Here is a 21,906-nt window from a genome sequence, read left to right as displayed (position 1 = left end):
GCGGGTTGTATTCCAACAGTAAAAAAAAAAAAGCTAAGAAGGGGGAAGCAAACCTGGTTAAAAAAAAATGGGCGCAATGAATGGGACAGGAATCCCCCGCCCAGCATGACAAGCAACACGCTTCCCACATGCAGACGAATCAAACGTCATCCAAATACAAGTAATTAAGTGAAGCGAAGAAGGGGTAGTAATAATTTGCGTGTGTTAAAATGCTTTGAAAAATTGTGTTATAAAATGTTAGGACGCTCAAATGGTTGGCAATTTTGGAGGCATTTGCAGACGTACTCCCCTTGGGACATTCCCAATTTCCTATCTTGATGTGAAAGGGCGTGTCTGCAAAGGTGGTGTCTCCCTTTTTAAAATCGTACTTCCGTTCAAAGTCTAAGAGGTAGTTATTCACTGGAGATAAATTCATAACTAAGTATCTGTGAATGAGTGAATACCTTTTCTGGTAGAGGACGTATGGGTCAAAGGGACCTTCCCTTCTTTTCGGTTTTAATTCCCACGTCCTTTTAAGAAAACTATTTACGACCATTTCAATGTGCTTCTCAAAGTGCACCAAAAGGAGGAATAACAAATGATCAATTTTATTACATTTTGTGTGGGTACCTTTTACACTTTGATTTATGCCCACGTGATTTATCGAGTAGAAGGAGAAAAAGGAGATAAAGTAGCTGTCTAGATATTTATATATCAGCACCTTTCGGACGAGGAAACTTTCGTCCCCCTTATTTATATTTATCTGCATTAACGATGTGTACCTTTCATTGTGGTAGCTCGTCGCATCTGTGTTTTTTCCCCTGACGTAATTTTCAATCTCTTTATCACTCATTTTGTTTATCCAAATGGGGGCATTTTTTTCACTCCTAATTTTTGTTTTATACAAATTGTTCAGAATTTTTCTTTCTCTTTTTAAGGACGGCGCGTGGTAAACTTCGTCTTGTGGCAGCTTCACGTAGGTATTTCCATCCGGCTTGTCCATACTCGTGCTCCTGCCGATGGCCCCTCCCCCCGCTGCCATGCCGCAAGAATCCAACTCTCGCACAATTTCACGGTGCTGACGCAGTAGGGACTTCCTCATTTTGAACCTCCTCGTTAGAGCGTGATTGAAGAGGGTATATGGTGTGACGATGGGACCCCGTTTGTGTAGCCCCCTGTCTTTCGAGTAGTTGTAAAAGTATGCAGCGTAGTTCATTTTGCGTAATGAAGAATCACTGCGGGTTGGCTCTTCGGACTGCTCTTTCTCTTCCCCATGTGGGTTGTCTTTTTTGCTCAATTTATTTGGATCACTGCGCGGTTGCACAGGGGGATGAAGGGCTGACTCATTCAGGCTTTGCATTTTCTGTGCCGTGTTCCCCAACTGGACAAATTCCCTGCATTTTGACGATTTCCGCACACGTGCCAGCTTCCCCCTTGGCAGAATTTCCGAGTGGTAAAACTTGCACAGAACAGACAGCGATATCAGTGAAAGGGTCCAAAGAAGAACCTGGTTAAGCACTTCCTCCAGGAGGGGCTCCTCCACCCTGTGCAGGTAAATTCGCAGTGCGTTGTCATCACACGGGTGGAACATGCTTATTTTCTGCTGTACATTCTTGTGCTTGGTGCAGAAGTTTTGATTTATTAGCACCTCCTTCTTTTTAACTAACAGCAAAATCATGTTATTGTAAAAAAAGAAAGAAAGCTCGATGGAAATTTTGAGAAAAAGTTGAATTTTATTATGTGGGCGATTTTCCAGATCGGCAAAATGGTTGACGAAAAAGGACAACAGAACGAATAAGTTTCTGAAAAAATCGTTAACAATAAAATGATCCTTTTTTTTGCCGCTTCTGTGGCCACTCTTTTTGCAACTCCCCTGCGTCTCCCATTTGGTCCTTTCTCTTTTATAAAAGTAATTTTTCACCTTATTTATGTAGAGCTTCTTAAAAGAGGTCCTGCCATTTTTGTGCAAAAAAATATCGGCATACATTTGTATCAGGAAGTGATCAATGTGAAAGAATAAGCAAGCGTCTACAAAGTGTCTTAAAAATTTTGCAAATTTTTTTTTTTTTAAAAAAATATTTTCCTCCCTGACTAATGTCGAGCTGATTTTCTCTCCATCCCCTAAATTGATGGTGTCAAAAATGTTCAGACTTGTTCTTGGCTTTTCCAAAGGGGTGCTCACCCCGCTTGGTTCTACGTTGATATGTTTGCAGTTTTCACATTTCTGATCGGGGGTTCTTCCCCCCCTTGGCCTCTTATTTGAATGTGCATTTTCCTTTGCCTTTTGTAATTTTCTTTTGTTTACCAAAATATACCCATTGGCCTCAGATTCCTTGGACATTGTTAAGCAGTACAAATCGTTAATATCTACTGCGAAGGAAAATGGGTCATGTATTCTATTCAACACGATAATTTTGTTGTCCTTCTTTTTGCATCTCCTTGCTTTCACAATGCCAACGTGAAAAAGTAAATATTTTTCAATTTTTTTTTTCATTTCATTTGTAACGAAATGATCTACCCAGTGATCCCCCTTTTCACTGCACTGTGTTGCGCCCGTTTTGGTACTCCTACGGGAGAGGTACATTTCTAAGTCTCTCCTTTTTGCAATGTATGTGTTCACAGGTGTGGCTTCAATACGGTGCGGGGTGGACACTTCACATTTTTTGTACCCACCTTGGCGATGCCGCCCCAATAACTCATTTTTCTGATTCATCATAATTTGAAATAAAATTTTATGAGAATTTTTTATCTTTATAAATGGCGTGACGTGCTCAAAATTGAGAAAAAAAAATTCAACGTGGTAGACATTTTTTATTAAAAAGAGAATGTCCGATATGTTGTAAATCCGTAACTTCAAGTCGTCAATTTCCTGTGCATATTTTTTGTTATGAATATTTTTATTATTATATAATCCGACATAGTAAAACTTCTCTGTTAGAAAAATGGAGTAAAAAAGTAGCAGTACATGCCCAAAATGTATTTTGTCGAAGGTTCCTGCGAAGAGGCCTATATCGCTTGTGTGCAAGCTTTTCCCTATAGCCCTTTTTATTTTCTCCTTCTCTATTTTTATGCTTTTTCTCCGGTGCGTTTTTGTGGTGGTGGCACTTGCGCGCTGGTGTTTGTTAGCATTGGGGTGAGTTTTCCCCTTTGGCGCATTTTTCCCACTTCGTCCCCCCCGTGTATCCATTTTTACAACATCCCGACCGTATATCCTCTTATAGGGGAGGGTTAACACCCTATTGGGACCGTTCAGCACGACGACGGGGCAGTAGAACCGCCTTAATCGGCGTGCATCTCTTTTGGACAGAAACTCCTCATAATAATTTATAAAGCAAAAGTTCTGGTGATAGACAAAGGTATAAAGCTTGTGCAAATCTGACACGGGTAGGACTACACGCACAGATGTTTCCAACTTTTCTTCGTAAATTTTCTCCACAATGTACTTTAAATAGTAAAAGCTGGACAGTTTAAGTATACATTTTGAGCTCACAAATTTTACAAATAAGTATATATTCTTAACTCTTCTTTTTATTCTTTTAATAAATTTAATTAGCCATTTTATGTTTAGTTGGATCCTTTTGAAAAGCTTATTTTCTGTGGCACGTCTTAAGTTTGCGCTGTTACTGACTAGGCTGAGGTTGCAATTTTGGAAGGGTTTATAGAGATACGCGCTAACATTGAAATTGTGCAAATGCTTCTTTTTTTCCTGCCAGTCGACTCTCCCTCCGCGCCTTTTCGTGTAGGTAACAAAGTTGTAATCTTCAAATATTAGGAACCCATTTTCGTATGATTCGTTTTTCCCCATTTTGGCTGAACATATGTGGTGGCATACCCATACTCATATGATGATATGCATAGGTAACACTAAAAGGGGGATTATCTGCGCAGTCTTATTTTGGGGAGGAGCTAGCATGTACTTATGTACTTACATATATATCTAATACATGGGGGAGTGGGACAGTAGAAGACTCTTTCTATACATGGCAGTTCTCACGCCAGGGCGACGATCATCGCCTTTTCTTAATTTTTGTTTTAAAGCCTTCTTTTAAAGTAATAGAGTTCTGCGCTTAACATTGTTCCTCGTGATTCTTCGTCAATTTTTTTGGGTAACACCTTAAATTTTATGCGCAATTTTGATTATAATATTGAGTGCATTTTTAGGTGCTATTATTATTTTTCTTTTTTTCCTTCTTTCTTTTTTTTTTTTTTTTTTTTGAGGAATCCATGTTGAAGGTGATAGAATAAACAAAGGGGCATCGGATGGAAGGGAAAGAGGGCCAAAACGAACTGCGCGAGATTACATCATACTCTGCGGCAACAGCGTAGGAAATTATTCACAAATTGGTGGACACATCTGTGACTGGCATACATGAATATGTTCAGCCTATGGGCCATACACGCGGCTATACTGCGTATTCACACTTTTTTTTTTTTGCAGTAGGATCAAGTGTTTGGGAGGGAGTGAAAAAGGAAAATGCAGAATATAAAGTACGGAAAATGCTTTTCTCATCCTTTGAATTTGTAAAACATGGAAAATTTTCGTGAGGACCATAACAATTCTTATTAACATTGCTGTTGACGGGCAGACCTATTCTCGGTATTATCCACGATCCCTTTGTAGCTGTCCATCGTTTTATTTTGAAAGGACGGAGAAACAGTAAAAACGTTTTCGCACAGTATACGCGTAGACGTGTGTGAAGTGTACCAAATGAATATTCATTCATTCCTTTTTTGTAAACGCAACGAGGGGCAATGAAGCGTACAGTTGCTTCCCCCAAATGGGTTTTTTCATGAGGGAGCACTTGAAGTTGCTAGGAGTAAATAAATATTAATAACCATCTTTTCAAATGTAAAGGCGTAAAATGGAAAACTAAGACGTCATATTTCATTTATGTATAGGAGGCTGTAAAAGTTGCCCATTAGGGGGGCTACTTTATCCTTACGTATAAATGGAACGACGTATTGCAACTACTTCGCGCTGCTTTCTAACTTTAAATGTTCCTCGTTGTGGCAGTGGAAAACATATGTGCGTTACATTGCGTGTAACTTGTTTCTTTAACCAGTCCAATATTCTTTGCATTTTTGCCCGTTCTACACGCAATAAGTGTACGCAGGTGTAGCACACAGAGAGAGCAAAGATAGTGCAGAATGGGTCTTTATCCTTCTGCTCATTTCGGGGGAACATTCTACAGTCATAATGTGTACTGTTGCTTCCTTTTGGATTGCCCTCCATTTGGATAAGCAAATAGTGATATTTTTCACACAACTGCCTTATGCACTCATGTATCAGAAAGGACGCGCATTGTATTCTAAGGAGTGGAAATAAACTTAACAATTTTGTTGAGCATATATACGGAGGGTGAGCTTATTTTACAACATCTGCCATTATTAGCACACATTGTTATAACCGTATAGGAAAGGGTTAACCCCCGGGAGAAATATATTTTCCACTGTTCATATAGCACGAAGTGGTCATTAACTTTTTGTGAGGCTTCCTCTGAAGAATGCAATATGGGGAGTTCTTTCTTTGGTGTAATATAATGTGTTGGCCTAATTAGTCTGGAATGCAAAGTATGCCCTCTCAAGGAGGTGCACCTATGTACAGACGTGTATAGGAGTATTGTGCGTATGATTATGTGTACGCCATGCGGAATTGCGAATATTTGGAATTATGCCAAAAAAAATTATGCGCGACATACAGTTAATGTAAAAAACTTGTGAGCTCTTTTTTTTCCTCCTTGTATGACGCGCTATATAAAGGGTGTTTTATTATTTTATAGAACGGAGGGACTGCTCGTAATTTTTTAAAGTAGCATATTTTTCTGCGGGAAATGCGAATGTTTGCACGGAACATGTGAGGAGGCCTGCGGCGTTTTCTTTCCACCCCTTGTCGTGACCGTAAATAAATGCTGCCGGAATATTGGCGCGTCTGCGCATACTCATGTACATATATATATACATACTTATACATGCACGCATATGCGTGTATCATTCCTGTTTGTTTTTTTTTCTTTCTTTCGTAATTTTACGGCGTGCCTCGACGCGCCCTCCCCCCCGTGTTTCTACAGACACTGCAGCTTTCACAAGCTGCGATCGCGTGCGAGCATTTGCAGTAAGATAGGTGTATGCCAGGGGAATTAATTTTCCAGAATACGCCAGGTACAAGCAAAAACTGCACATAGGCATATGGAAAATTGTGCGCGTCATAAAAATGTATTTTCTCTTTAATTGCCCACATTGCTGTCACGTGCGCATACATACGGGGGAATATGTACGTAGTGTACGTTTCGGCCTTCATAGGAGCATACAGGCGCATACGTATTCATACGAATGCATACGTTATCTATATATAAATATATACATATATATACATTTATATATGTATATATATTCACGTACGTATGTATGCATGTAATACACGCGTTATGTTCATACTCACTCGCGTAGTGCTTGGCGTACTTAATTATTTTAGCTGCTCGTACAAGGGACCCCTTACCATTTGTACACTGCAAAGTTGGGGGACTGACAATCAGGAAAAAAAAAAAAAAAAAGAAAAAAAAAGGACGAAACAAAAAAAGTTAGGAAAGGAAAAGAAAAACGTTTGCGAAAAGAAAACAAAACTTTGTGAACGGAAAAAAAAAAAAAACGTAGCGAAGCAAAATAAAAAACCGTTAGCGAAGGAAAAGCTTACATTCGCGACAACGAAAAAAAAGCAAAGGCACAGAAAATCCACAAATTGTCATGTTATAAAATTATTACGGCGCTTCTTTCCTGCAAACGGGAAAAATAACGCATAAAGCGTAAATAAGTGCTTAAGTTTTATTTCTTTCATATGAAAGTTGTATTGTGATTACATTTTCATTTTAATGATAAGTAAACTTATGTACAATAAGAAAGCAACTGTTTTCTTGAATTATCATTTTTTCCTTGTTTAAAAATTGCGTTATCCTGGGCACGAATCGATCTGCAGCGTTCGCACGGGGACAGCATCCCTTTGCCTCTTTTGCTTATGGGCATTCGCCCTGTAGCATATTCACCTTGTAGCGAACACCAGCCTAGGCACGTGCACCCAGGTACACGCATATACCCAGCTGAACCGAACCAGCTGTCATCACTCAAGAACTACCCACACGCGTCACGTGATCCACTGCCCCCTTTGAAAGAGTGAAATATTTTTTTATTTCACCTCTTTTGAACCCTTTGTACACATTTTTTTCTGTTCATCCTGGGCACAAATGCGTGCGAGTACGCGCAAGTACACCACCCTTTGTATATACTCACTAATGTCTCGTGGTGCCCCCGGGGGTAATACCTTTTAGCGCGTTTGACAATTGTATATATATGTATGCATATAAAAATATATTTTAATTTTGCAAAAATATATTTTCCTTTTAAATGTAAATAAGAAAAATCTCGTTAATGCTATACCAAGGTGCAAGCATTACGCAGTTGTCCATTTCGTGTTTCCTTGCACAGCAGTGTGTACAAAGTTTTACCTTTGCGCCAGGTAGCTTCTCCTTTGAATAGCTGGCCCCTCGCTGCGTACGCATACGCAGCACACATCTGTCCATTGCGTTTTAAGGAAGCGCAACTTAGCGCCTTTTCTGCAGGAAGAGAGGGAAGGAGAAGACACACAGCCATGCAACCTTCAGATGTAAAGAGTCACAATGAAAAAATATTTAGTTTACGAAAATATGCATCATTCGTATATCCTGAATAGTATAAAAAATGGAGAAGAATCGGAAAAGGTATATTTTGCGCAACATGTGCGAACCTACTTCAGAACAAACGTGACTTTATTTTTCGTCACTGTGATATGTTTTGCTGCGGCGTAGAGGCAGATCTGTACATGTCTGTACGTGCTATGCCTGTGTAAATATAAAGTTTAAAAATGCGACAGTGACGTTTTCGAGTGAAGGAAAAGACATTTGCGTGTGTACGCCCTGCAGTGGGATGTCTGCAGAATCTGTCGACCGTTTCTTCACTGTTCACCTTTTTCTTTTTCACCTTTTTCTTTTTCACCTTTACAGCTAGCTGCCCTGAACGACCTTTACGAACAGCTGAACCTGTCTGCAGATGGCGGGTTGTCCGTTTCCCAGATGGAGGAATACATCAACGTACTGATCCACGTGATTAATAAGCCCCACTTGAATTACAACAATGCATATGGAAGGAACAGCAACAGTGGTAATGTTGGGAGTAGGAAAAGTGGCGGTAAGAAAAAGGCCAAAGGGGTGGGCAGTGCCAAAAGTATCGACGCAGAGAAAATTAAGGACACGGTGGATAGCGGGTTGAACAGCTTCTTTAAGATAATACAGGAGCGCATAGGGGTTTACGCGTCCGATTTTGATGAAGAAGGGGAGGAGGAAGAAGATGAAGAAGAAGTTGACGACGATGAAGAAGATGAAGAGCAGGAAGAGGGTCAAGAGAATGAGGAGGATGATGAAGATTATGATGAGGAAGAAGAGATCCTGGACGACGATGAGGTACAGGAGGTAGACAACGTTGGGGAGGCTGGCGAAGCTAGCGGAGATGACAACGAATTTGCTCTTAGCGATGGCAATGCAAGGGGGAAAAAGAAGAAGAAACGGAAAGACGCAGCCAAAGGGGACAAGCGCAAGGGAAGCAATAAAAGCAACAACGAAAGCACAAAAAAGCGCGCTAGTGAACGTGGCAATAAACGGGCCAGTAGACGAGCCAGTCAGCGCAACAGTCACCGATTAAATCAGCGCACTAACAAAGAAACCAAGCGGGAAAAGGCTAAAGGTGCCAAGCCAAAGGGGGAAGAAACGAAAAAGAAAGCAAGCAACAGAGGAGTGAAAAAAGAAATAATAATAAACTCGGAAGATGAAAGCATTGACTTCTTCTCCTACTCCAGCAATTCGAGTGACCCATCCAGTCTATCAAGTGAATCAAGTGTCACAGAAGAAAATGAAAAAATGTTTCTGAACGATGCATGCGCAATAGATGTAAAATATATTAACATTATTTACACGGCCACGTGCTGTATATATGCAATTTTGGATATATACCCTCAGACCATAAGATATGTAATTAACAACAAAGACGGGATAAACATCCTAAACAGAAAACTGAACGATATTGAATACATCGATGTAGCGGAAGTAATTTTAAAAATTTTCGAAAAATTAGTAGAGAAAGATCCTATGCTTATTTTGAAAAAGAAAAGTATAAAATACATGTTGATGCATATAGACTTCTACAATGTGAACATCCAGAAAAAAATTTTCTTCTGTATCATCCAGATGATTAACAATATCAGCAAACATAAGCACATAACGAAATATATAACGCCCTATTGTTCCATTTTTACAAATTTTTTTCACTTCCATTATATTCATATATTAAATATTATATGCACCCTTTGGAGGTCACTACTTGACAAAATGATCACCGTTCGGTTGGAGGAAGAGAACAAACTGAGGAGGAAAGTTAGACGTTCCGTCACGGACAGTAGTGGAGGTGTAAAAGGGGGGGGCTCCTTGGGGCGTAAAGGAGACTCCAAGGAAGCCTCTTACCTTAGTAAGCTGATGCAGAAGACTGATAAAAGGAAGAAAAAAAAACACGAAAAGGAGGGTGCCTCGTCTGCAAAGGGAAAAGGCAAACTGAAGGAGTTAACTGGTACCCCCTTTGTTAAAAGCGGAAGGGCGAGGAAACAAACGGGAGATGAACCCCTTGAAGGGGAAGTGATCGAAATATCGGATGAAGAACAAACGAGTGACTTTCACAAGAAAAGAAGCAACGACACCGGGGATGACACTAACTGTGAACACCGGGGTGGAGGGAAGTCAAAGAAGGAAAGCTCAACTAATAAGAAGAGCAAGAAGAAGCCAAAAAATCGCATGAAGGGAAAAGCGGATGATGGTGAGGACGCTGACGAAGCTGGGGAAGTGCCCCAGATTGTCGAAGTTGGAGAGAGTAGCGATGGTGAAGAGAATGATCAGGTAGATGAAGAAGACAGAAGGGGAAAACCAAAGGGAGAGGTTCAAAAGAGGAGCAAGTTAAAGAAGGATAGTAACAATAAGGGCCAGGAAAGAAGTAGAAGAGGAGCCAAGAGGGAGCAGATAAAGGACGAAGATGTGTACATTTTGGATGACCAATTATCCGACAGCACCAATTGCAAAAATAGCAAGTCGAACGAGAACGTCAGTTTTTTGAGTTCCTTTTTGAAAAACTATGACCCTGTTAGCGGATCAAAGGGTAGAAGTTCGAAGAAGGCTGCGAGGGAAACCACCTCCCATGGCGCGGAAGAAGGGGTGAAAGATTCCCCCAAATTAGAAGGCACATCCCCAGGCAAGGAGGAAGCGAAGAATCGCACCTATGTGTACCACGAAAACAAGCTGCTTCAGCATATTATCCATCTGAACAGCAACGAAAGTACCCACTTAAAGCTCTGCGCGGAGATCGAAAGTATATACAGCATTAACATTCGAAATAATATTATTAAGTTGCTGATAGAGTGCAAAATTGAGGATAATTTATACGCCTTTATGGAGACTTTTTACATCATATCTATTTTGGTTAATTACAGTGATAGTATACTGGAGGATTTTTGCAACAGTGAATTTTTGGCAAAGTTCAGCGAGATCTTTCAAAATGAGAAGTACCAGAGTAATAACTTTTTAACCCTGTACCTTTTGTTTACATTGTACTCCTTTTTGCCCATGTGCACGTTCAACGGGTTGGTGATTTACGACTACGATATGGGGACGAACCTAAGTGGTAAGTCGTTCATGAATCAAGGGAAACCCCAAGGAGGAGATGCAGAAGAGGGCAAGAACAGCGGCACCGGCGGAATGAACAACGTTGAGGTAGATTCGAGTGACGATGGTTTCTTCCCTCGTGAAACCCCCAGCGGTGAATACATGCCGAACACCTTTCCCGTTGACGTGAGGAAGCACAAGCTAGATTTTTACAGAAACCATTTTAACCACCTGGCAACCCTAATAAAGGTGATCATACCGGGTGTATACAGAATATACTCGGAAACCGTCTATTACGACATCAAGTATTTGTGCGTAGTTATCACACTCTCTGTCTTCATTTCGATGTATAAAATATCGTTGACCCTGAGTGACAGTGCGGAGTTTGTCAGCTGCCTTGAGTATATGTTCCTGTACCACAAAGAAACGTGTGCCTTTATCAGGAACCTCGTTTTGAATAACCTGTCCGAGTCGTCCATAATTAGTGGCATTATCATATGTAGAATTGTGGAGCACTTTTCAGCACTCATTGGGACCAATTCGGTGTTCGCGTCTGTGAAGGGCGAAAATGCAGCTTGTGTTGATAGCAACGGCTATGCGCTTAGTCAGGGCACTACCCATGTGCTGTCCCCGTTATCCTACGACCAAGGATCCAACTTACATGTGCTGAACAACATCATTAGCAAAATTTTGGAAAAAAAAGTGGGCGAAATGTGCCCTACCAGTGGGAATGACTACATGTGTGGCAACAAAGAAATCTACAATATTATGTTCTGCTACTTTTACGAGCTGTACAAGGGAAAAACAGGCACTTGTGATGGTATTGGAAAGGGCCGCTGTGAGAAGGGCAACTTCCTATTCTTCAATTGGGAAAGAGAAATGAAGAATATTTCCCTCGAATTTGAGGTGATCTTTTTGAACTACCAGAATGTGAAATTAGCAAAGGAGAAAAACAAGATGGAGAATGGCGGCCAACCGATACGTTTAAGTCACCTGATTGTTGACGAGCGCACATGCTACAATGGCATCGTTTTGAGTTACTGCTATTTGGTTAATCTGTTTGGTCATCTGTCCTCCATGGGGGAAGACGCTTCCATCTATTTCTACCAGTACAATGTGGCAAAGCGCCTGTATTTTTTTTTGTTCCAAAAATTGTTTTATCAGGATGGGCAAAGTAAAATGGGGAAGAAAGGGAATGACGACTTGCGCTTTGGGGACAGTTCCCTCTCATGCGCCCACATCAACCGGAGAAACGTTCTGAATTTGCTAAAAAGCATCGATAGAAATGTTAGGCTGTACATCTTTTTATACGCCTTACTCTTTGGCAACCATAACAAAAGGGGTGAAGTGGTACAGGGGTTATTTTTGAACAGCGTGAAAACCTTGTATGGGATATTTTACCAACTGGGGGGAGACCAAGTGATAGACGATATTGACGAAGTGCAACTGGATAAAATCAAGGCAGTAGTGACGGATATTTTCGACTCCTACCACTATTATCTAATTATGAATAATCTATCCTTTACAAAGTGTTCTCTACTCATTCGGTTGACAAGGGAGTGCCTAAACGTGCATGACAATTTACCGATCTACTTTTTCAAAGAGAGTTGGAACGCTTCTAATGGGAGCAGGAACTATGGTGCTGCGAAAAACGGTCAGGCCGGAATCGTACCTTTAGAAAAACCAGACTTTTCTTATCACCGGGGAAGTAGTAGCGTGGATTCCTGGATCAAACACTATGATGATTTCCCTTCGCTAAAAAGCGAAAACCTGAATTCGCTGTTTATCCCCAAGTACAGGAAGAACAACACTGATGCTTTTATTAAATCTCTCAAGCAGAGAAGGAAGAAGGGGAAAGACGAGGAGAACGTTGGGGCTAGTGGTAAAGGTAGCTTTACCGAATTTGCTGATCAGAAGAAGAAAAAAAATGCGGATTCGTCACATTGCAAGGAAGGCGCAGTAGGCGATGCTGCTGCGGAGGGGGTACTGACAAATGAAGGGAGCGGTAAGGTGGAGAAGGTCCAGCGGGAGGACGACGAGGGGGATCAGGAGGAGGTCGATTTTGACGTGAGTTGCGAAAAGGTGCGCATAATAAAGAACATCGAGAGGGAGTTTCAGATGGGCCAAGCAGATGAGGCGGACGACACACACAACGCAGGTAGGGAACGCCCCTCCAGAGAAGCAAACCGGGGCAACCCCGCCATACCAATCATCGACGTCTTAAAGGAGATCTCCAAAGGAGTGGAAATAATAAGGGAAAAGGATCCTCACGAAGCGAAGGAACAAAGAGTGGGAAATGCCGACCATGTTGACAGCAACGCAACAGGAGAAGGAATGGTGGACAAAGCCTCCTCTATTTTTAGCGACAAGGCAAATAAGGAAAAGAAAAAAAAAAGCAACAAATTGAATGAAAGCAGGAAGGGACACAATAGTCTATTCGATTATTTCACAGGAAGCAATTACAAACATTTTGACTATATCCCGAAGGATTCATTTTACGAAAATTTATTTTACGATAATAATGACAGCACAGCATTTGATAAAAAGAAAAATAGGAGCATATATAATAACTACAACTGTCACTTCCCTGTGCATTTGAGGAGAAACGGTCTCTACGTGGATAACGTATCGATTTTTAGTTCCCTCGGTGAAGGCTTGCCCATCTCGCTCAGCTTGGAAAAGATGAATCTGGGCTCTCCCGAAGCGAGCGCAGAAAGTGAAGCAAATGAATCCACGGCATTGAACGAGGTAACTTCGCATGGAGGGCAACATTTATCTGAATGTAGAGTTACCAAGGATGAGGGCGCAAATTCCAGGAAGGAAAACATAGATGTTGAAGTCATAAATGATGAGACGAAGCAACTCAGCGCGAGCATCGGAGGAGGAAGCTCAAAATTGCAAAGAAGCCCCAGAGGCGTAGTCCCCAACAGAAATGCCTACACCAAGGACCTTACCCACAGACTGCTCTTCTTCGGAAGGAACTACCAAGATAAGCCAAAGAACCTACATGCAACCTTCAGCATATTTGATTCGCTTAATAAGATAGAAAACTACGTAAAGAAAAATCTAAACAGGAGCAACAAAAATGCCAATGCAAAGTACTACTCGAAGGAGGAAGACTTGGTTGTCCTGTCAGTGAACGGTATCGATATACACAACGATTCCTGCCTTTCCGAGTATCTGATAAAGCTGAACGATCTGTATTATATGAAGAGAAATTCAGCTTGTTTGAATGAGGAAAATATTTTTTACAACACGGATAATTTTTACGTGTACAACGATATTGTAGAGTTACTTCCTATAAATTGTGGGCAAATGAAAAGTCAAATAAGGTACCTATGGAATGGGCATGGAAATGGAAGCTCCGCTTCGGAGAATTATTCCCTTGGTGGTTGCTTCTACACGGGTGATGGTTATCCCCCTCACAGCGGAAACAACACACATAGTATAAATTTCAAAGTGATTAAAAAGAGAAAACAGAATGAACCTTCTTGCTTGAATTTCTTGCCCGATGATTTTAGCGGTAAAGGCAATATACACATTGTGTCCAAGAAAAAGAAAACGAACAACAGTGCAGCTGAGCTGAGTGAGGAAACGAGAAGGAAGTTATGCGAAAGGAGAGAAAACCAGGACGACCTTCACAGTTATGTAGATCCCATTACCTTTAGGAAAATCAAGTCCAGCATTGAAACCCCCTTAAACTGTAGAATTGTTAGCGATAAATTTAATGTTTTTAACATTTCCTTTGACTTGGTTAAGAATTTGTACAACGCGGATGATTTGCGAGGTGGTGCAGACAATGCGGATATTGCGGAAAACGGTGGGTTGGGGGAACCCTCCAAGAAAAGCTTCTTCCGCATGTTGAAAGGGGACCCTACTGAGGATGCGAAGAAGAGGGAACAATTGACGCACGAAGCGCAGGAGGACGGTTTGGAAATGAAGGGGAAGTTGAGCAACGATGCAACTGCTGGTGTAAGTGCAAATAACGTGGACCTCACAGATGGACACTACTACGAGGATGAGTATGATGTGGATCGGATGATGTCCTACGGGAAGGACCTCTCAGAAGGGGAAGATAAACCCTCCTTCTTGATAGACTACCTGAAGGAGAACTATCAGGAGAAGGAGTTGAATTTATTCCTATCGCAGAGAAATTGCGTGGAGAGCGATTCGATGTACCTTTCCACTTTTTTAAAAACCGAAATGAGGAAGGTGACTGAGCTGGTTTTCTTGGACGATCATTACATTAATAAGGACGTGATGTTGAGCACGCATCTACACAGCATTCACTTTTTAGTGCATCAAGGGGAGGATGACATGAAGGAGAGTAATTCATCGCGAAGGGAAAGCCTCGTTGATAAAATTCATAGGATCAGGGAGAGGGAAAGGTCCCTATATGTGAAGCACCGCAGGGGTGAAACTACCAGCCAGGACACCATAATAGGGGGACATGTAAAAGAGAGTAATCACCAGAATGGCATTATCCCCAGTGGGGAAGACCAGTACCTCCTATTTAACTATATGCCTATGTACAGCGAAATTGTGAGAAAAAACCATGTTTCTTCCCGCTCGACGGCACGGGGTTGTGGATCTCGAAAGGAAGATCAACTTGCCCGCAAAATGAGCAGTCGTTCAGGCCAATCGGTGAAGGGAAAATGTCGAAAAACACGAGACGAAGATAAGGATATTTTCCTACAGAACATATACAATTTTATGTTTTTCAAGTTTCTCTACTTGCTGTGCAGGCATTTTAATATGTGTGACATTCCATCGTTACTGACTTTTTACGTGAATAACAAGGCCCGGGATAATTCCATGTTTAAAGTGGGGGATGTCGAATTGACTGGCAACAGCATGTTAAACGAGGAAACGATAAAGGAGATGAATAGCCTGATGGAGGAAACGTTCTTAGAAAAGGCAGCGAATGGAGAAAGAAGTCCCGCAGTGGGAATAAAAGATATAAAGAAAAAGTGCTTCATCCTGAACAGTATTAACAACAAGGTGATGTACTACCTGAATAATCCTCTCTTCCTCTTCAGTGAAAAGATCCCATCATGGGTATATAAAATTTTTTACCTCTTTAATTTTGTGGTGGACATTGACATAAGGCTATTATTTTTTGAGATAGTTTACTTTGGAAATTATAGAGGCTTATATAATTACAAGCAGAAGATAAAAGAAGTGGTGGAAAAGTTCAACGACAAAATAAGTTTCGGTAATAAGTCCCTAACGGAGGAGCATCTACTTTCTGTGTGCGCAAATTATACATATAACTGTGATAAAAAAAAGCTGTTTAATTTTTTGTCCGATAATACAACTTTAACCTTACCAAGGACGAAGATTAAATTGCACAGAAACAAGATGGTAGACTCTTCCTTTCGTATATTTAATCATATGCATTTTATCAATTCAAATTTTATTACTCCATCATATTTGGATATAGAGTTTTTCAATGAGGAGGGCACAGGGTTGGGGCCTTCCCTAGAATTCTACAATGAAGTGATAGAGGAGTTAAAGAAGGAAAAATTGAAGCTGTTCAAATTGGAGGACACTTACTTGTTTCCTCTTTCCTACAAAATTGACTTAAATAATTTCGACTTTAATTTATTGAAGAAGCCAAAAAATTCGGAGCTGATGGGGCTGAATAGCGGATCGAGCAGTGCAAGCAACATAAATGGAGGTGCACACAGTGGAGGAAACAATTACTACACATATGCCAGCCACCTTGGCAGCGTCGGTAACAAGGGGTACCATTTGCAAAATGCTAACCCAAGTCACTCATCGTCCTCATCACTTAACAAACGCATAAATGTGATTAGCGAAGGGGCAAACGGAAGCAGTTACCACTCGGTGAACAGCCTAATTAACCATTTTCTCTACTCCATGAATTCGAATGTGTTTACCAGTGAAGGTAACAGCTTCGGGAAGTACGAAGACCTGTCCGAAATGGAATTCTTGGGGAACAAGTTGAAGTACAAAAAGGGGAAGAAGTATTCTGAGAATGTTAAAAAGGGTGGTAAAAAGAATGAGAGTAAGAAAAAGAATAATGCAGCTACCGGGGGGGACGCAACCAACGCAGGCAGTCCTAGCAGCAGCAGCAGGAGGAACAAGAAAAAAAATGAACAGGAAAAAGCTACAAGTGAGAGGAACAAAAAGGGCGACGACCAATTATTCACCGACAGTGACGTAACCAAGGGGAGAAACAAACAGAAGAAGAAGTACCTGAACAAATATGATGTTGATGAAGAGGAGGACGACTACAATGATGATTATGATGATGAGGTGGAGGAGGAGGGTGATACCCTTGGGGACAACAACACCTATGGTGAGAGTCACCGCAGCGACAAGGCTAACTCCAGTGTAAAGAAAACCACCCCCGCAACGAGCAGCGCATGTTCGTACAAAAAGAACACCACATTTGACGTCAGAATGGAGAGCATAATTAAATTGGGGGAAGAGGAATATATTAACTCTGAGAAAAATAAAAAGAAAAGGATTAGGTGTTACGTAGGCTCGAGTGAGAAGCAGGACGAGGAGAGTAAGAAGAAGAGCCTGATGAGTGAGAGGAAGGTGGTAGATACGAAGGGTGGATCACCACTGGTGGAAGGTTCAGAAAGCGTGCAAATGAAGCAAGAGCGGGGAGACGTTGCGGAGGAAGTAAACCAGGGCATTGAAACAATTGCCCCCCTTGCGGATACGCCGAGTAGCACAGCCAAGACAGGTACACAAGCACAACGTGCTGCCGCCCAATCGGAGGAAGAAAAAAAGTCCGATTCGGCAGACGAAACGGAAAATACGCGAAAGAGCAATTTGAAGAAAAAGAAAACGGATAAGAGGCCGGGAAGCAAGAAACCCCATGCGTCTAAATTTAGCGAAATAAAAGATTCTCCAGTCGGTGCGGCGTCAAACAAATCGATGAGCGTGTCAGATGTAGCGAGCAGCTCCAGGAACGTAAGCAACGTGTCGGTAAAGGAGGAGAAAGCTGAGAGGCACTGCTGCAAGTTGTTGGACAAGGGTGTAGAAGGTAAGGAAGACGGGGCGAAAAAAACAAAACTCGATAAAACGAATAAGCAGGAGGATACCAAAATTGTAAAAAGTGAAAACAGCAAAAAGAAATATCTCCTCTCTGACGATGTTGAACAAGAAGAAGTTACTGACAACGAGAAAAAGGAGACCAGCGAAATGGAGAACAAAAATGTGCACGTCAAACGATATAAGCTATTTACTAAAGATTTTGAGGAGCATTTTATGAAGGAAGATAATGATATGGAGGTAAGGAGACAGCAAGAGGCACGAAGAAAAATGAACCTAAACGATGAAGCCAACATATCCCGATCAGTAGCGCAAAATATTATCAGTTCACTAATAAGCGAAATGGAAAACAAATCGTCCTCACAGGGGATTAATTTAAAGACATCAAATGAAGCAAATGAAAAGGTAAAGGAGGATTCTGCTCAGAACAAGGGTAATAATGATGAGCCAAGCAAACCGATCGTCAGCAATATGAGCAAAAAGTTGAATGAAAACTTTCAAAAGAAATTGCAAGAAAAGAGCAGAAAGAAGGTGACCAATATTGAACAAGACACTCTTGAAAATAGACTCTTTAAGTACTTCAAATTGTTGGGTCAGTTGTGTGCAAAAATTTTAACAGACAATAGGAACGTAAATGTTAATCTGCACCCCCTGTTTTGGTACCTGGTTATGAACAACTCCGGATATGTCAACATCTCTAAGTTTCAGCACTATCAAGCGGTAATGCTATGAGGCGCACCAGGAGAATGGCTTCCACGTGCAAGGAGCTATTCACATCGATATGTGTGATCACCCGTTTGCATATTTACGTTTGAGAGGAACTTAATGAAAGTTTCTTCAAGTTATGTTACTCAGTTTACACGTTTTTGGCCCCCCCACTTTTCCGCTTCTCCCTGCGCAGATCGACCGAGTCAACATGAGCAGCATAAATAAACTGCTGGAGTATCGAAAGGAAAACAAAAATGTTGAAGATTTGATGCTCGATTTTACCCTATTAGGTAATTGGGCATTCCCATTTGGGCGAGAGGGCAACATGGTGAACTGTGCCTCCCCCCGTACGCAGTACTGCTGCGCTGTTTGCGTGGTGTGCTCCCTTTGTTGGGGCATGTCCTCCACGATGATATGGCATTCACGCGATTTCCCTTTCCAATTTGACAGGGAGCGACCCACCCGTTGAGCTAATCCCGAACGGAGCCAACATTGCAGTGAACAACGAAAACCTGGACCTGTTCATAAATAAAACCATCGAGTATTCCCTGTATGAGGGGATAAAGTTTCAGGTACAGTTGATCGTGGCGCTGAGAGAGCATGTGTATGCATAAGCGTATGCACATGTTCGTGTGTGTATCGTTTTACCGCGAACCGCTTCACGTGCGTGTACCTCTTTTCCCCCCTCGCAGATATGGGCCTTCCGCTTCGGCTTCAGCACGATCGCCCCCCTTTTGTGCACGAACATATTTGACGAAGAGGAAATTTGCGAATACCTTTTCGGCAGCAATATCGAGAATGACGAACACTGGACGAAGCTGCACCTGTCAACGTATATTAAGCCAGACCATGGGTAAGAGAGCAAAAAAAAAAAAAAAAATGGAAGAAAAACGAACGTGGGTGATTATCCCCCGTGTGTGCATTTGCATGTGTTATCCACTCATCTGTGTGCACACACGATATTGCTTTGTTCTTCCTTTCTTCCCACCACTCCAGGTACACCAACGACTCTGTTACATTTATCACCCTGATCGAAATATTGTCGGAGTTCAACAAGGAAGAGAGGAAGCTGTTTGTTAAGTTTTGCACCGGAACGTCCGCCTTGCCGAATAAAGGATTTGCAGCTTTGAAGTGAGTAACGCACGAGGCGCGCTTCGGTTCTTATGTTTAATCGGTGACATGCGAGGAGCACATTTTGCGCGATTGAACGCATTGCCAATTTTCTGATCCGTATCCCCTCCCCCTCTTTCGTAGGCCTCTCATGAAAGTTGTGAAAAAGGAAGACAATAACGATTTGCCCAGTGTGATGACCTGCACCAACTACTTAAAAATTCCCGATTATAAAAATAAAGAAAAGCTCAGGAACAGATTATTGTACGCCATTAATGAAGGTAAAAATATGTTTAGATCATTTGGGGGGTGCCTTATTGTCACCACTGTGCATGTTCGTATGCGTATGTGTGTGCATTATACATGTACATTTGAGCTTTGCTCAAATGGTGTGTTTGCCTGTTGATAATTAGGCGTATGCTTAAAGCCCAGTATCGCGGCGCACACGCGCATGTGAGCATCCATACGACTACTGCTACGAATACCACCCCTTTCCCCCACATTGCTAAATTATTTTGTATTTAATTTTTTTTTTTCACCCTTGTGCCCGCACATTTCCGCAATAGGCCAGAAGATTTTTTCCTTATCATAGTTGCATACAAGCAGAACTGAGTTCCCAATGTAGTATTCTTCACAAGGTGCGCATTTTGCAAGATCTTGTGGTTCAAAGTAGCAACCCTGAATGACATTTTGCCTTAGCCTTATTCATGACCGCTTGTTTTGCTTCCCATATGGGAAAATAGTAAGCTTCTCGGAAATTTGCAATTTTTGTGGGGCCATACGAGTACGCAGATTTTTTTTTTTGGTGTGTGCGTGTACTATACGTGTTGTATGCCCTGTGTGAATTTTTTTTTTTTTTTTTTTTTTTTTTTTTTTTTTTCACTACTGCACACATTGCGCGCATATGTGTGTGTACATGGCCCACTATGCCGTCCACAACCATTCCATTCATTAAAAAAGAACGAAAAAAATAAACTATGTATTTGTGTACCCGCCCCCCAGCATAATTCTTAACGCACAAATTTGTTTAAAATACTGTTAGCAGGATGATTACGCGGAAGGGCATTTGGGATGGGCGAAGGGTTAAGTGCAAACTGTGTTGTAAGGTGGGCGAATAGGGTAAACTAGGGGAAGGGTGCAGAGCCAGCAGAGTGTGTACAACACGCAAAACGTGTTAAGTGCCGAGTATCCCCTTCTTTTGTTCTCATGCAATTTCCCCCTTGGTCTAGGTGCACAATTCTAATTGCCACCCGAGGTGAAGAGTGTCACAGCTATATGTTCACCAGTTAACCGAATAAGGTAAAACAACCAAAGTTGTAAAAAATAAAATAAAAAAAGTGAACAGATGAACGATGGGCCAATGAGGGAGCAAATAACCGCTAAGCGCAAAACAAATTACGGGCACACAACTCGCTAACTTTTACGTGCATTTTTTAATAATTCACTTTAACGCATTTAAAGCTGTTTATTTTGATGTATTTTTTTTAATATATTTTTTAATATTTTATTAAATATTTTTTTTTTTTGTATATTTTTGAGGTTTTAATTTTTTTTCCTCTTATGGATGAAAATACCTTAGACAAGATAATTTTTTCGCGGGAAAATAAGAAATTTACACATTTGTAAATTTGAGGAAAATAGGAAAAAATCTAATTTTACATACAAATAAAATTAGAACAATTCGGGAATTTTTCCAAAGTTGTAAAAAGCGCGAACAAGAGTACAATATCGCGAAAAAAAAAAAAAATTAAATTAAGTAAAATAAAATAAAGTAAAAACACAAATTAAGAATTAAGAACAAAAAACGTAAACTACAAAAAGATAAAAATGAAACGTAATAAAAAAATCACAACTCCGGGAGTATGATATTTTCTCATTTTTAACATTGTCCTTATCTTAAAAATAAATAACCCCCCAAAAAAAAAAAAAAAGGGTAAGCCGCTATACTGCAACGGAGGATACATAGCCCGTAGGGCGTGCACCGAGTGACGCGCACGGGACGCCTCGCTATTTTGCTGCATTCCTCGAACGGAGGATTACTTGCACTAACATCCTGAGAAGAAGACGTTTCCGTTCGAACGTGCAGTGTGGCTGCTTGGTCATTCTGCCGTTTTGCATTATTACAATCTTTGCTAGCTTTACATTTTTGTTACTTTCCACACTAACGCGCGCATGCACATTCATACGTACTCATTTGATCAGCACGGAGCACACAAACCAACAAACATAGAGACCAAGAAAGAAAAAAAGGTTTAGAGAAAGGCGAAACGAGCGCACCACGTACACACAGCAAGAGTATCGCATCAGTCGGATGAAGCCCATCAGGTAGCTACAACCCTGCAGAAGAGAAGTC

At 41.2% G+C, this 21,906-nt stretch overlaps 2 protein-coding genes across 2 annotated transcripts; one reads left to right on the top strand and one right to left on the bottom strand.

The window, feature by feature from the left end:
- Positions 1-139: 139 nt before the first annotated feature.
- PCOAH_00000400 (Uncharacterized protein) lies at positions 140-3,784 on the bottom strand (the record flags this gene model as incomplete). The annotated part of the gene is made up of 1 exon (XM_020056861.1): positions 140-3,784. The coding sequence occupies one exon, from the start codon at positions 3,782-3,784 to the stop codon at positions 140-142; it is 3,645 nt and encodes a 1,214-aa protein (XP_019912471.1).
- Positions 3,785-7,646: 3,862 nt separating this feature from the next.
- Positions 7,647-20,239, top strand: PCOAH_00000390 (Uncharacterized protein; the record flags this gene model as incomplete). Its single annotated transcript, XM_020056860.1, has 8 exons — positions 7,647-7,727; positions 8,010-18,455; positions 18,637-18,733; positions 18,894-19,015; positions 19,136-19,296; positions 19,440-19,574; positions 19,698-19,834; positions 20,160-20,239. 8 exons carry the CDS (start codon positions 7,647-7,649, stop codon positions 20,237-20,239), a joined length of 11,259 nt encoding a protein of 3,752 aa, XP_019912468.1.
- Between the last annotated feature and the right edge of the window lie 1,667 nt (positions 20,240-21,906).

Source organism: Plasmodium coatneyi, chromosome 1, assembly GCF_001680005.1.
Source record: "Plasmodium coatneyi strain Hackeri chromosome 1, complete sequence".
In the NCBI taxonomy this organism is placed as follows: Eukaryota; Apicomplexa; class Aconoidasida; order Haemosporida; family Plasmodiidae; genus Plasmodium; species Plasmodium coatneyi.
This window is presented reverse-complemented; position numbering and strand designations above follow the sequence as displayed.